This window comes from Oxyura jamaicensis, chromosome 1 (assembly GCF_011077185.1).
Source record: "Oxyura jamaicensis isolate SHBP4307 breed ruddy duck chromosome 1, BPBGC_Ojam_1.0, whole genome shotgun sequence".
Lineage (NCBI taxonomy): Eukaryota > Metazoa > Chordata > Aves > Anseriformes > Anatidae > Oxyura > Oxyura jamaicensis.
The window spans coordinates 95,243,912-95,260,609 of record NC_048893.1 but is presented as its reverse complement, the minus strand read 5'-3'; the positions used below and the strand labels follow the sequence as shown (position 1 = coordinate 95,260,609).

The 16,698-nt window shown below is 44.8% G+C and overlaps 1 protein-coding gene across 1 annotated transcript in view; it reads right to left on the bottom strand.

The window, feature by feature from the left end:
- Positions 1-16,698, bottom strand: part of PTGFRN (prostaglandin F2 receptor inhibitor) — a 65,527-nt gene that overhangs the window by 36,164 nt on the left and 12,665 nt on the right. The window contains exons 2-3 of the mRNA XM_035315268.1: positions 1,878-2,243; positions 660-1,079 (exon numbers count right to left, since the gene is read on the bottom strand). Of these exons, the coding sequence (XP_035171159.1) occupies positions 660-1,079; positions 1,878-2,243 (786 nt within the window). The remainder of the gene's footprint in view (positions 1-659; positions 1,080-1,877; positions 2,244-16,698) is intronic.

The window sequence follows — 16,698 nt, the reverse complement described above, 5'->3', positions numbered from 1 at the left end:
GGATATCCTCAGCACAGCACTACGTGTCTTTTTGTCTCCTTAGTCAAGCATGCAATGATGCATTTAGCAGTGCCCGCCAACACAGCAGAGCCATCAGCCCAGTGATCCAGTGGTAGTGATAGAAATCAGAGGATAATTTGTCCTTGGAAATTATCACTGCCTTTCTCTCTTCCGCCAATCTTTCTATGCCATTTTAATATGTAACATTCACATCTGTCATGAATCACAGTCCACTTTTAGGGGGAAGCACAGCGGTTTAGTTCTATCAGGGAACCTATGTTAACGATAGAACAGAGGGCAGGTTTAGGATGCTTGGGGTTAAACACAACACTATTTAAGAAATAGTGTAACCAGAGGAAGTCTAAAGCACACTAAGGATGAGATAAAAATCTCAGTCTAGGCACATAAGAGATCCAGTGAATCCTTCCATGCCATCATCCCCGTTGCCCCCAGAATAAAATCTACCAAACTCATGCCAAGCATTTGCTATTAACTCAGATGTAAACAGGCCAGCTACCCAAACAGCACTCTAAGCTCTCCCGGAAAGGTGTCCTCATTTAGTTCTGCTTATCCAATTTCTGCTCTCAGGAAGCATCGCCTCCTGGGCGCAGCATTGCTGTAGCTACAAGCTATGGCCCCAGCCCAGCAGTAACACTCACCAGTCCGCTGGATCGACACGCTTGCTATCTCCACGTTCTTCTCCTGAATCTTCTGCCATGAGCTATCTGCCCCTCTCACCCACTCGCTCACGAGACACCTGTAGACACCCGCATCCAGCGACGAGGCCTGGGACACAGACAGTCGATACGTGTCATTCGCTCCTGTGTCCAAGCGGATATCTCCATTACGGTAGCGCTCCTCATAGCCAGGGCCAGGCTGGAATTTGCCTTCGTGAGTCAAAGATAGGATGTCCTGCCAAGACAATCCACTTTTGAACTGCCAAGTCACGTGCAGGTGAGTGTGCTCCGGCGAGGTGGTGATTGCTGAGCAGCGCAGCTTGAAGGAGTCACCCTCAGAGAGCTTGAGAGATGTTGAAGAGCGTGCTTTTGAACCGCTCACCAGTAAGCCATCAGAAATAACTATTAAAAAAAGACCAAAATACACAAAAATCATAAAAGCAAAGAAAGGAGAAAACACCCGCAACGACCTGTTTGGATATGAAGCACTAAAACTACCACCTCTCCAATCGTTCCTTCTTCCACACAAATATATTCCAGGAACAGGGATACTCGGCTGAAAATTCATTTGTCACCTGCTTTAAACAAGCCAAGACAAGCATTCAACTTCATTTACCCTCCCCTCACTTCAATTTATTACCCAAGTAATATCATTCATATATTCCCATTCAGAACCATCTTGATTTTCATGAGAAAAAGAGACAGCACAAAGAGAAAAAAGTCTCCCAAATTATTACTGAAAAACCCTAAATGAGAGAGCAAGGCTAGGACATAACTGCAGGAACAACGTGCTAAAGAGGAAAGGGAAGACTACTTCCCTCAAAGAAAGATCTCTAAATGACACTAAATAAGAGAGAACACAGGCTGTTTTTACCTGAAGTTAGCCCCTCTCCCCAGAGGCTTAGTGACATTAAGCACTTGCAGACATCTTAGGAAAACACACTGCTTAGTTTTCCCATATTTATTTACATATTTCCTAGATAGAAAAAGCAAAAGTGGTGTTTAAAGTAACAGCCCCCCTTTGCTTCTTCACCTTGCTTGCCCTTGCTCCTATCATGCCTCCCAGTTTTGGCTTTAGTAGAATCAAGCAGGAGAAAACATCACAATGCTCATAAGCAACAGAAATTCAGCATCATTAAGGGCACATCTATAATAAATATCAAAAACAAACTTAGAGCACACCTCACGCTTCAGAAATACCTTTCACTTGGACCTCAGCATCATAATTTCCCTGAACGGTGGCATCAGTGCTGGGCGTGGAGCATTTGTATTTCCCTTGGTCAGTTGGCTGGATGTTTTTAATCACGAGTTCCACAGCATCGTTGCTGCTCCGTCTCAGTTTGATATCCCCGTGGCCCACACGTTTTTGGTACTCCTCAGAGGTGAAGGTAGAATCCCAGGTACTCACTATCCGCACGAAGTCAGTCTCTCGGGAGAACTCCCAGTCGAAGTTCTGCTCGCTGGGTCCGTCGTAGTCACTAACACTGCAAGGGATCGCCACCTCCGTGCCCAAGACTCGAATTAAAGGACCTTTGGGTACCCTCACAATGCGTCCTCTGCAGAAAGCTAGGTTGGAGAATAAGGAGAAGGAAAGCAGACAGTTAACAAAGGAATCACCAGGTTAGCCTTTGACCAAAAAAATGTGAAATACGGTAAGGTTGGGCACCCGCTCTGCAGAAAGCTGGAACTAGTAGGAGCAATCTTTCCCATTAACGTTTAATCTCATTGGAACAGCATGGGCAATCTTTGGTTCACTGCTTATTTAGTAATGTGTTAGGTAATGTAACACAGAGATGAGGAGAAGAAATTAAAGAAGAAAAAAAAATGAGAACACTATTTAGCCACAGGTCCAGTGGTTAACAGTTTCCACCAGAGGCAAAGCGGTAAGCCTCCAAGTGCCACGTCTCCACCAGAGGCTAAGTGCAACACAATTAAACAGCATTAATTAGTGGTTTTCATTACTACAGCGATGGCATAATCTAACCAGGCATTTTTATAAGTCTTCTGCTGGCATCAGTAGAGGGCTCAAAGAAGGAAATTCTAACTCTCCTTCAGCTTGACAGCCGTAAGAATAGCAAGTTGACATTCTCCAGAAATGAAGTCACCTCTTTCCTACAGGATCAGGGCTTCTCTAATGCAGGTGAGCTTCCCTGCCTTCCTAAGTGACTTTAAAGGAATTACTCATTTCCATAGACAGTGCTGGAATGGGTTTCCGCAACCACACCTGCTCCCAGCACACACTTCACCTTTACTGGAAATCCCAGAACATGGGAGCAGGAGCAGAGCACGCTCCCTCCAGAGCATGGGAAAACAGCGTTCAGGCTGTGTTTTCTGGGACCATCTAACTCGAAGGACAGAAAAACAACAGCAGATCTCTGCTGAAGGCTGGCACAGCAACGCGTTATGCTCCAGGCAAAAGTGTGAACCACTTAAACCAGCCAGAGGACCTGGCAGACATGGAAGGAGACTTTTCTGGTTGATTTGGCTCTGTAGCTCAAAGAACAACCCCAGCGTCTGCACGTGGATCTTGGCAGGTTCTCACTTCAAGAAGAGCAAACTGCTTTGATTCATAGTTACAACCAGAGAAACTTTTTCAGCAAAAGAGAGGTACTACCTAAGCTCAGACTCCAAACAGGAACAACAAAACGCTTACCAATATTTTGCTGTGGGCATGGACACCACAGCTCCACAGCCACAGCACAATAGCAGAGCAGGAGAATGGCAGAATAGGAAAAGACAAAATGCTGAAGGGTAGATACTGCAAAAACCAAGCAGACCACCATAACTATAGCAGGAGCAGCTGGACCAAAGGGTTGATCTAGAATATATCACTCAGGCAATGTCCAATTTAAACAAACTGCCATACACACATGAAGCCCAATAACTCGCAACTGCTCTAATTCACCAGTTGAACCAAGGACTGACACTGCCTTTACCTCTGCAGCTGGTAAGGAGAGGTAGTCCCCAGCATCCTCTGTGCCTTGCAGGCTGTTCACGTGCATGGGCTCGTCCCTAACAGCCCAGTTTCCTGATTGCCATGACTTTGTGTAGTCACCATTAGTGTTTTATCACACTAACCCCAGTCTTCAATCAAAATACGTCTCTTACCCTCTTACACCCCTCCCAGAAGACTGTCGTAATGTACCTGATCAAGTGGTTGACTAGTCCTAATAAGGAGGCCAAACTCCTCTGCATCTTTTACCTGCGAGCAGGAGAGAAAAACCTTGACTATGCCTTGTCCCCTTGTTTAAGGGGATCTCTCTAAACACAAGCACCGTATATTAAAATCCAGAATATGGAAAAATAACCAACAACAAAATAAATAAAGATAGCTGAGGGGCTCCAGCCAATATATTCTCACCATGCCTTAAGTTCCAGCCCCACTCAATCCTTCAACTTACCCTCTTACAGAAAGCAGGAACAGCAGCAGGTAAACTTTAGAGCACTGCCTGACTGCCAAAACAGCTTTGAACAGACCAGCATGAGAAGTCAGCTTGAGATCCTGACTGAGGGCATTACTTTTAAACGCTGTCTTCTCTCTAGAAAACGCTCTCCCGTGACACTAAAACAAGCAGACAACACTGTTCTGCATGTGTCTTCGGCTGTAGACCCACACACCGTGCACCGCACTAATCCAATCTCAAGGTGACAAAGGCACACTGATGTGGCAAGGGCTACACGTTTGTGCTTGAGATTAGCACTGACAGCTCCGTTTCCCTTCCTTCCGAGGTTGCTAAAGACCCTCTGACATTTAATGAAGGTAGCGGTGATTAGCATCTTTGTAAGAGAAGGCAGACAAAAGGGAAAGAGATAGGGGAATAGGGATTCCTCTGTGAATCTGTTCAGCGTCAGTACACTACTGCTGCAAAGCGCTGCCTAAATCCTCTTCACAACAGTCCCAGAAGCATGCAACAATTTCAGTTTTACACGGAGGTGGAAGGAAGGCAGTGCAACAGCTGCAGGAGAGAAAAGGGACACCCTGTAACATTTTCTTATGATTTCCCACTTTGCAAACAAGAGCATTCGTTACTGCTAAAAGAAAGGAGGGTTCTCATGAGGCAGGAGCACAGAGGCAGCATCACGAGGTAAGAGGATGTGTACTTACTGCAGAGCATCTGCTGCGCCCTAACTGCCTACAGGTAGGGAAGACAGCACACAGGGCTGATACTCGAGGGTGAGTTGCTATTCTAGGTGACCCAGGAGGCTCAGTGTCTAGCAACCCGTGAATTCAGGGTTCTGCTTTTTGTTCTGTAGCAGTCAGCAGCAAGGATATCCCTAGCTGCTCAACAAGGTGTTGTGTTCTTGGCTGTGCCTTAGGGATCAACGTCTCACGTAATGGCAGCAGAAGGCACCAACTACAGACACCGATCTTGGCAACAGCAAGATCCATTTTGCTCTGGCAGATAAATGGGAGCTTTTGCAAACATTTTGTTCTTGCAGTGCCCTGTGCTAGACTCGCACACGCCTCCCTCCATCTTCCCAGAGCAATCCAAGTTCAGCTCTCATGATCCAGAAGAGCTTCGCACTCTGTGAATCTATTGGGAACATTTATTTTTCGTGACACCTAATATATTTTAATGTTAATATAAGGTGACACGTTCTTAATGAATTCACTTGAATACTATTTAACTGTAGAAACAGATGGATTGGGACAGAACAGTGTACATGCTAGTGACAAATCTCAGCAGAACGTAAGCAGTTTAGGATGGTGCTTTCTATGATACTGAAAAAAATTAGGGGAATTTAGTAAGGACTCAGTAATTGGCTCTGTATCATAAAATGCAGTGCTGGACATCAAATCTGAGCACAAGATGAGCTGCTTATATGCAAAATTATTTTTATAGAGCCCCCAAGCACTAGATGAAATTGCAAGGAACTACTTTTCCAAGCAGAAGGTAATGGAGTCGCTGTAAGGAGGCCAGCACACAAACACAAAGGATGGGACTCATTGCTTGGGCTCATTAGAGAGGTGACAGGACTACCTGGCAACACTGGTGCTTTTGGGCCAGAAACACCCAAGCAGGAGGAAAACCACAGAGCTTTCATGGCTGTTTGTCAAGTGCTTGGTTAGAGAACTCTCCCTCGGAAATGCATGAAATACTCCACCAGAAACACAGGCAAAGCATGTCTAAAGGTAGAATAATAAACTGGGGACTGCCACGTCAACAGTATAGGGCAAGATATCCCAGACAGAGCCGAGTTAGGTTTGAGCTAGTGTTTGTTCCCTACTGACGTTGCATGAGGTACTTAGTTTAATTTGCCCCATCACTTAGATGCGCCATCTCATTGCTGTCATGACATGAAGTATTTTCAAAGGAGAGCGCACAGGAAGCAGATGACTGAGCAGATAGGTTGTGAATGCAATCCAAGTACATTAAATAGCAACCTGTCATTTTTAGGATAACCAAGAAAACAAGGCAGCAAAATCAGGAAGGACCTAGATAACAAGTGGTCTGTTCAAACTCTTAACCAGCGGCAACTCCTCAAGAGAGGAGCTGGTAAGGATTTCCTCTCACATTAAGGACATTACCATAGATAAGGAGTCTCCTGGGAGCTTCATCTTCACACAGGTTGTGTATCTACATATCATTTGTGAAAGAACAAGATGAGAAGTAATCCGACGAGTCACCCACAAGGCTGAGAAGGTATTATTATTGCAAAGAACACACTTCTGCTTCAGCACTCTCTTATACGAGGTGCTTCCCCCAGCCCGCACGCGACAGCTCCATCTAATATGAAACCATGTTCTCTTAGCAGCCCGTCTGCCTTCCAAAGGAAAATGCAATGTGACATGCAGTAGGAAGTCAATTAAAGCCCAAAAAGTGAGAGCTGACGACTCACTAAATTGGCTCAGACTGAGCACTCTGCATCTGAAAGGACACGCAGTCCAGCTCCTCACCCAAGGCAGCCGTGGGAGATGTAACCACAACTTCGCTGATGCCTTTCATCCCCAAAGCATCTCAGAAGAGCTTTCCAAACAAAAGGTTGTTTCATTTGCCAACTAAACGTTATCATGTCTGGGAAGGAAATACAGCAGCCCTTTCAAATTCACAACGGTTTATGACAGGAGAACATACAGCACCCAGCCCTGCAAATGGTGGTAACGATTTTCCCTCTCTCAACTCCTTCATCTATTTTCAATCCAGGCACAACTCTGCTGCAACCCTGTACCAATGAGGGGGTTGAGCAGGGACAACCCTTCCTGTGCCACACCAGAGGTCGTGCAGTGGATTCCTCACCATGAAAAGCTGTGCTCTCTGCCTCCAATTTGGAGCAAAATGCCTGATCTCCCAATTCTGTAGCACCCTGCTCAGCTACAGTGTTTGTGACGCATGAAGCCATTTTACAACATGGAAGGAAAAAGGGATTTGATTTTTGCATCATTTTTTTTCCTACCGCAGAGACATGTCCACACAAATCCTCTTCCTCTGTTCTGAGAAGAGCTGTTCAGGCCCCCGCCCGGAGGCACTGAGCAACTTTTCCTAGCCAGCAGACAGGTAAAGAGACAGGCAGCATGCCACACAGTCACAGGCTCTTTTCTAGGGAAGGAGAACCAAAGGATATCAGCAGGAGAGATTACAATCCTTATCTCCAGTCTTCCCCCCCTGCCTCTCCTCCCAGCGTCAATTATCAGGCAGCTCCACATCAGGAATGACATTATGTGACTATCGGGGAGAGAGAAAGGAGCTTTAACAAGCATGTCTACAACGGCTGAAAACCTTTCAATGCTTTTACATGTATATTATTTTTTATTTAATATATAACACTTCTCCTAGAAGTTGCACATTAACACAAACAGCACGTTGCTTCAGAATTTCCCCACGCCCCTTTTTAAATGCAATTAATTCAATTTTCTATCCTACGTTGCCTATGTAGAAGAGAGAAAGACAGAAGGAGATTAAGGAGAATAAAAGGATTTTTATTTTTTATAGTACCAGGAATCCAGCTAATTATTGAAATTTCTTTACTGGTCTTAAAAATAAATAAGTGAGATCTCTTACCATCCCTGCATAACGTGCACCGAAACCATACTCTTCTTTCCAGTGCAAAGAGACGCACAGGGGTTGGGACCTACCCTAGATAAAGCGGTAGGCTCTCGCTCTCTTGCTACTCCTTCAAAATGACAAAATTTAGATCATCCTAATGAGCAGAAGCAACCTGTCCCTTACAACCAGGCAGCCTGAATCACAAGGGGCTCCCTTAAAAGAGACCAGAGCCGATCCCTTACATCTAAGGGGTAGCTGCCGTATGCGAGCCTGGAATTACTCGAAGCAGCCTGGGCTCTGTCCCTTGCAAAGCAGCGGTACTGCTCTACCTCCCTGTCTGCTATACTCTACCTGAAAATGGACTGGTAGGATTTTATGGCTTGAAAGCTGTGCAGTGCATCATCTGAAGTTATCAGAGAAGAGCGAATGAAAGAGTCCATGAGAGAGACATTTACATTGTTCTTTCCCAGGCGGCTGGGATTCTTTTTTTAGATAATGCAGAGCTCTTATCAAAAGGAATTAGCCCGGGTGTAATTGCTTAAAACCCATTATCTCTATCAGGATGAAGAAACGCATACTGCATCTTAAGTGAAGCCTCAGAAATGCTATCAAACTGCAAGGCTGCTGGATTGCTCTAATCTCCGTGCCATCTGAGATACCTCCGAAAAGCCACATCTCCAGCCCTGGGTGAAAAAGCAAGTACCTTCGCAGTTGGACTCCATCTATACCACGTGGACTGGGATTCACATGAAAGGATTAAACATCTTTTGCAGCACAGTAACGAACTGCTGTCTCCTCTATTCATCCCACATACGTCTCCCCCAAGAAAAGGGATTTCAAATGCCCGAGTGAATCACAAGGCTTTCACTAGGGTACGGTTCCCAGTTATCCTGTGGTGCATCTCCCCATTTCCAAGAGTCCTTTTGCACAGCTGTTAAATGCCTGCCACCTTAGTTAGCTATCTACCTAGGCTCCATCTGTTATCAGTGGAGAAAAGCACTCCAATAAATTCCTCTCCCATTGCTGCTTACGGCCAAAGCCTAGCAAGACAACCACCTGAGCTCAGCAGAAAATAAAAACAGATTTTTCCCCCTTTTTCTTTTTTTTTTAAATACACTCCAGACACGCAAGACACGCCATCACAGTAGGCCAGATGAACACGCAGGGAATCACTCCTGATCCCTCCTGCTCAACGTGATGATGTTACTTTGGGTAAACACAAAAAGGGGAAATAAAGAGCCACATAAACCTTCCCAAGCTATGCAGAACATAAAAAGCCTCGCTTGTCAAACTGAGTACCCTTTGGTGGGCAGAAAACTGTGGCACCTCCAGTCCAAGCAGAAGAAATGTCTAACAGGCAGAGATGATACTGAAGATTGTGTTTTAGATTCCTCTAGATGTCAAACAACTACCACATATGATCTCTATTTCCTTTCTCTGCCACTGACTGACAGTTGAAGATAAAAGGCTGCATGTAAAGAACTACTTTTGATAAGTCTCCAAAACGCTGCTAGGAGCAAAGTGGGAAGGAAAGAAAAAAGCAATGAAATGCAAGAGCCAACATGCTGCTTCTTCCTGGCTCCTACCTGAAAGACCTGCCCCGTTAATGATCTTAATTTCCTTTCCTCCAAATACTCTCCCAGAACTTCATTTTTACCCTGCTCTGTGAGCACCCCGTTTAGGTTACCTGGTGACATCCAGAAAGTCCAGGGACTCTAAAACTGACATTTAGACTGCCTCAACAGACAGGCGATTTTCTTTTGTTCTGCCTCAAAAGCAATTTGTATTGCAAGAGGAGAGGTTCAACATGTCACATTTTAAGAAAAGAAGTTGACAAAGCAGTAAAGCCCACGACTCAAAGCTGAAGAGTTGGCACAGTTGGAAGTGGGGCTGCAACAATTTGCAGAAATGCCATTTTAAAAATATCTCCACTTTTTTTTTTTTTGTAAGGAGAAAGTTCACAGGAAAAAAAAAAAAAAAAAAAAAAAAAAACACGTAATATTAATCCCAACTCAAGAGGAAAACATACATGTACCAAAATTTAAAAAGTCCTCAAACTGGAATATACAGAATTAAAGTCAGTGCTGTTCTGCAACATCATTAACTTGCACTTATCTGTTATCTCAGATCTTTCCCAGAGCAGTTGGAACTGAGCAGAGCAGCCCAAATCCATTTGCTCTACACTGTAATTTCCTCCGGGCAGAGACCAGCCATTTTCTTTGCTCTGTGTGGAATGCAGCACACCTCTAGCATTGAATCCTTCTTTGGATTTAACTTGAGAAAACAATTAGACTAGAATAGATCATTCCTAAATCTGCATTAAGTAAAATCACAGTGTGAAAATCCAAAACAAGACCCAAAAAAAAAGTTGAAATCCAAGGCAAGATCGTGTTAAACTGTAGAACCTAATAAATTTTTCAAGTAGCATGATTTTAAACTGAGCATAGCACCTAGCAGTGATGGGAAAGCTTTAAAGCTAAGAAGAAGTATTTTTGTCAGAAGGCTTTTTAAGAGATGCACATACAGCAATATCCACGTGCTTCATAAATCTATAATTTCACAAAATATTAATTTTAAAACCGAGACCATAAAACACTCCCACCTTCCCCCTCTCCCCAAAATAATTTCCATGATTATCACTCCTTTTTTTTTCCCCCCCCAGAGCAGCAGGTATTGATTTTTATCAGCATAAAGTGATCATTTGTTTTCAAAGTTATCTTTAATGTTAGGTAATACACAAAAGCAGTCAAAATGCTTTCAGATATAGGAAATGCTGTATTCAGTATGAAGCCTTCTACCTTTCACTTCTATTAAGAATAAAACACTACCACAGATTAGCAGTTTGTCTGTTTTACCTGCTCAAATTTGGCACTCTTAGTCCACTTCAATTCAACCCTGCACTTCACCTATTCTAGAGTCCCAAAGTAATGCCAAGTGAAGTCTAAAGGGGATTGGCAGAGGAGATTAAGGAGCCACACACACACTCTCTCATAATCCGGACACTAATCTTACCCACGATTTCCCCAGAACTCCTTGCCGAGGATCACTTCACACCTCAGTACGCAGAGCTAATTCCCCAGCAAGCATTCCATGGGATGAGAGGAGCCATCACGCAGACCTCAGCAAATCCAGAGCCAGGCCTGGCTACAGGAGACAGCCGCCACAACACCGAACACCTCAACACCACGTCAGGCTCCTGGAGTCTCCGGTTGCTTTGGGATCCCCAAGGGCAGCTTCGCTCTCTTTGCATCTGCTGTTGTGAGAGATTTGAGGGGGTGACTGGGCAGCAGGGCTGCATGAACTGCTGGCCACTGCGGCAAAGGCACCAGCCTGCCTTGGCTCCACGCTTGACAGCTGATTTGCAGCCACAGGAGCCAGCGGAGGGACAGATCTCAGTGTCTGAGTAATCCTCTTCATCTGTAATTTAATTACCTAACGGTCCGTCTTCAACATAAATAACCTCCAAGCAAGAGCCCACATTAAAAGTGCCAGCAACAGACGCACACCGAATGGGCCAGCTGCCTTGCTGCAGAAGATACACCTGGACAGACCAACCGAGGAGATCGCGCTCTTGTGGTACAACAGGAGCCATTGGAAATAGATCAGGCACTCCTGTTCTCAAGCTTAGCACCCATTTCGCTGCAGCACACTGTTTCTTCACATAAAGATGAAGACAGGAAGATCTGTTGAAGTAGGCAAAGAAGACAGGAGCAAACGCATAGGAGACAGCTCTGACTGCTGGTGCCCCCACAGCTCGGGAGGCCCTGAGGCCTTCACGCAGTCACCTGCCCCACCACCGCATCTATGCTCTTGGCTGTAACCTGGAAAAAACAGAGGGCAATGTTTTCCAGCCCCTCCTCTCAACTCCTAGATCCAATTAGCACTCGAAAGCCAATTTCAGGTCATGCAGAGCACTACTGTTTAGTATGCTAATCTCTACGGAGCCTGCACGTTAGGAGCACAGATATTTTCCTCCTAGACAAGGGGAATCGTACGCATGCGTACACATCCGGAGTATGATTTAAGACACACCAGGGCTCTTCCTTCTTTAATATAAGATTTGCATAACTAATTCTGTGAGAACAGGAGTGCAAGGTATTTACAGTACTTGTTGCAGCTGAGCTTTTATTATTTGCTATGGGACTATGAGAAACTCCCTCGCCCCAGAAAAGGCAGCTAGCCTGGTCTCCAGCATTAAAAAATTGCACATGAAGTTAGCCCATCTCAGGAAGAGACATTTCTCATTACGGTATTGCCTCCATCTTGCAAAGTACAAGACTGCAAGGGGTCTAGAAGGGGGCAAGAGAAAGGAAGGGGTCTAGATAAGAAATATACAAGAGGCCAGGGGCATAAACAACACACAGAAGACACACAAGGATTTAGGTCAAGGTCTTTAAGAGGGTATGTGTAACCCCACACAGAACATTAACTAAAATTACCCCCAGATGGGTCTGCAAAACAGCTGGCTTTCAGAGACACGCCACAGCACTCTTCATTATTTGAAAGAGATTCTTAAATACCAACATATACAGTTCCAGAGACACGGGAAAAGCCTTCACAAACAACATCCAAATCTATCAGGTTGCTTGCATTAATTCCCCTGAAAACTGAGAATAAGGTATTTAGACCAGGAGATGGAACACACAATCCTCTATTTCCCTCAATAACTAAAAAGCAAAAAAAAAGCTTATACTGCATCATTTATAAACTCACAAGACTAGCACAACTGTCTGCTTCAGCAGCCGACTGGAGCCAAAGGAGAAAAGGCTGTAGAAGCTTGGTGCTGAGGCCCCAAGAACCACGTTACACATCTGCTTGGGGTTTGCACCACTCTGGGTTTGGTGACATAGGCCAAAAGGGCAACCAAAGCACAGAAGGTGTGCTGTGAGGAGATTCACCTCAGCCATTCAGTCCTTACCCCATGTAAAATGGTAACAAGGATGCTGCCTGCGGGCTCCTTCTAAAGGGTACTGCTCACATTTCACTTTTGAGAACTTGAATGTGGAGATGGGAACTCTTCCCAGAATCACAAATGTGAGCAAAGCCATCAACACGTGTCTGGGATATGGAATCCACCCATCCTCTGCAGTACTCTTATCCATGCTCTACAATTTCCAAGGCCATAGTTTCCAAAAAAGTGTGCAGGAGTTGAAAATTTGCCGGCATTCACTGCCTCCCAGAGCTTGAAGGCAAAGTAGCTGTGTAATTAGCTGTCTTTTGCCTGAACTCTACCTCTGGAAAGCTGTTCTCACATGTGATAGGAAATGGCATTGCATGAGGCAGCTGTTTATCCTAACCAGGCTGGACAAAGAGAGGAGACTTGCTGGAATGGCTGGGCAGGTACGGGCATGCGGGCAGCGCATGAGGGATTCGGAAACCTGTGAAGAAATGAATCACCCTGTGCAAGGCTCGCTCCTGCTACAACTCTGCTCCCATTTGCTCCTGGAGAGAAGCAACCTCTTTGTATTTGCCCCTTCTAGGAAAAAAAAAAAAAAAAAAAAAAAAAAAGGGGGGGGGGGGGGGGGAAGCTCCAATGTGATAATCAAAGTTAGCTAGTTCAAGAAATCTAAAGGCTCAATTTTCAAAAAACCCTGAACATTAACCCTAACATTAGCCTTCTAAGTCTCTTCATAACGTTTCCAAGCTCACAGCCTCAAGCTCTCCACCTCCTTTCACCTCTGAAAAGCTTGCCCTGTATTCAGCACAGGTATTTTGTTATCTCCAGGAACGGAATAGAATAACAATGTTCATCAATTCAGTACGTGGCTGAAGAAATCAAGCAGTTGTCCCTTGTTCCCTATTACACACTGGAAGTCTTTTCTCGCTTTAGATTATAGGCCTGCAAGTTTTCACTGCTATTTTTTCGACTAACTTGCAGCATTTGCAATAGTATCTACTCTTTCCTCTGCAATCAGTGCTGAATAGCCTCCCTTGTATACACGGTAGCACATACCACTACAGAATGTCACACACGTTTAAGCTTAGGGACAATTTTATACCATTAGACATTTGAGAAAATCCACATGCAGCCACATAATGAAAGACTGCATCACAAAATATTGTTTCTTCAAGTCTTAGCAGTTGGCATTCAGCCACGAGCCACTAATTTTCAGATAAGCACGCCTAAATACACATCTTAATACGCTTCCTGTTATTCCTACTTTTCAGAAATTTATCTCACAAGTATTTACTTTGCTGCTGTCGCTGCCGTGCTGCGTACAGGAAAGGTCAACATCGCAGGTGATAAAAAGGGAAGGGGAAAGTTAACACACAAAGAGCAGCTGATATGCACCCTCACCCAGCACGCTTCAGAAAATGAAACTTCAAGAGGTCAAATGCAATGCCGGTGAGTCAGCAGACTTTTGGAGGAAAAATCTGAGGCTGAAAAATGCGAGGATGGATATCGCCTCTAACTTAGACGGTCTCCAAGCTAGAGATGGTCACAAGAGGATGGCAATAGGGAGGATGGGTTCACTCTTCCCTAGGCATCCAGTCTTGGCCACTGTCAGAGGCAAGATACGAGGCTGAATGGACGTTTGTGGTCACCCTCCTCTCTCTCCGGCTTCTAGAAGTTGGAGGATTGGAGGAAGTGCCTTTTTCCACTGCTTGCTCCTCAGTGGCAGCCAGGCTGGTGGTTCTGCTACACCCAGGAGTGAGAAGGAAGGCAAGAAAAAGAAAGAACAAACACAGCATTTTCAAGTAAGTCTGAAAATGAAGAGAGAGGGAACCCTTTGGGGCATGACACAGGAGAGAAAGGGCAGAGAACCAGCACAATGTTAAAGCAGCAGGAGGAAGAAAATACAGTTTTTGAGAGAAGCCCAGAGGGAAATTGCTTGTTTCTTTTCTGCTCCAGTCTCCTTGCAGGGCTGTTCTAGGGTTACACTACTTAATAAGACAACCTACATACATACGAAGTAGCTCTTAATATTTGGGTGAAACTTGGATGTCCTGGAAATATTCAGTAACTAACACTTATAATCAGCTTACACGGCAACAGACAGCAGATTGCACTCACCCTGGGCATCCTCACATTTGCTGCACTGGGAAGAACAGGTATGACCCGGAGTGCCTTTTACAGCAGAACAAAAGACTCCACAGCCACACTTTGCCCCAACAGAGGGCATGCCAGGCATTTCAGGCTCCTGAGCCAGTGCATGTATAGGGCATAAGAACTAAACACAACGTTGCACGTTCCAAATAACCATTGCATCAGCAGCAGCACATTGCGGTCTAAGTCTCAGAAGTCTTACACCAGCCACTGTATTAACACAAAGGAGTAATTTTAACACTGACTGAAAAGAAATGATGTCTGGTGCAAGCACAGCAGCTGTCTAACAGCATACAATATAGAGCAGCACACAAACAGAAAGTGGAAAGTACAACATCCATTTAGAAATTCAAGGGTGTTAAAATTCACCAGGAAAGCTGCAGACTTGTCCACAAACACTAGAATTAGCAGCCCACGCTTTTAAACAGTGAGAAAAGATTCTCAGTAGCATCTTTTAAGTATCTTTGGGATTTTAGCTAACGTTCATCTCTCTGAACTGCCCCTCTGGCTCCCCAGTGGCACTCTGGTAATAGAGACGTACTCGACACACAGGGAGGGCTAACATTCCCCAGAAGTACCTTTTGATTAAGCCCAGGAAGTGGGATCATGAAACACCGCTGCCCAATGGGCAGAGCAAGTCCCGATCCTTTTTCAGAACATGTCCTGGAAGCCACGTGAGGTCAAGGCAAACTGTTCACCCAGCCTGAGCACCAAGGACGATACGAACTGACGTATCTTTCAGGATGCAAACGCAGAACACCAACCCATACAGAAGAAAACAGGAAGAAAAACAGAAATGTGAACTGCAGCTGTACAACACCAACCTATACCCAAGAGGTGTTTTTTGTCACTTAGGCTGCAAGCAATCTGCCTGTTCTCACAAACATTAGCAAAGAAGGGATAAGCAAGAAAGGCACTTGAACGCTGTGCAATACCAGGAAATTCCCCTTGCTCTCATACCTCATGATAGCGTTCAAAAGGATAGCATCACTTGAGAAAGTCAAAGTGTTGCATCTAAGCCCCAGCGGGCAAAAGAAAAGGAGCTACGCCTTCACACATCCTGTGTCTCTTTCCAAGTGTTAATGCAGCCAGATTTCTCAACGTATGGTTTGAAACAAAGGATCCTCCTCCTCCCAGCTCTGCAGCTATGCCGGGTCCAGCGTCAACAAGTCAACAATTTAAAAAGACCATAACAAAGACTGGCATCTATGTAAATACACCTGAAGTATTTCTCTCTTAATCACTACGCTGTTTGTAATTTGTACTTTAAAGTGTCAAAGCACTATTTCCACACCCTGCTCACTTGAGTTTAAAGCATCCCAAAATGAACTGCTTTTAGCTTTCTCGCTGGCGTGGCAGCCGTAGATCATGTTAACAGCACTACCCTGTAACAAATTTTGTTTATTATTAGACAGCAACCAGAATTATTACTGTTGTAGGAAACCAGCAAAGTTCCTAGCAGGCGCTCCTGCTGCTAGCGGAGAGCTGCACAGCAGCACTTAGAGAGCTCCAGTTAACCGCGCGACTTCCGCCTCACCTCACTCCCTGCCTCCCCACTAAATTTTTCAGAAATAAGAACAGGTTTTTAGAGATTAACGATCTGAAGAGCATTTCCCAGGAGCTCCAGCCAGTTAAAACACACAACATCAAATTAAGATGTTTCAGAGAATCCAGGCGGAAGAGCGCTGGCCATAATGCAACGCAAGAGCAGCCTACAAACGCTTCCCCTGTTTGCAGTTTTATAGCCTAAGCCCTACCAGGAGTCAAAATGTGGGGTACAAAGCACGCTACTGGTTCAACTTTTGCCTTTCCTCAGACAAAACACAGATTATTTCAAGATCTTTGTCCCTTTCACAAGGCATAAGCAAGCCTCGGACAAGGGATAGCTACAAAGTCTTAACAGAAAGTACAGAACAGACGCCCAGTTCATCCCCAGGTTGAAAAGCAGCACTCTGCTTTTATCATAAAAGGAGATCCACGTTGCTGA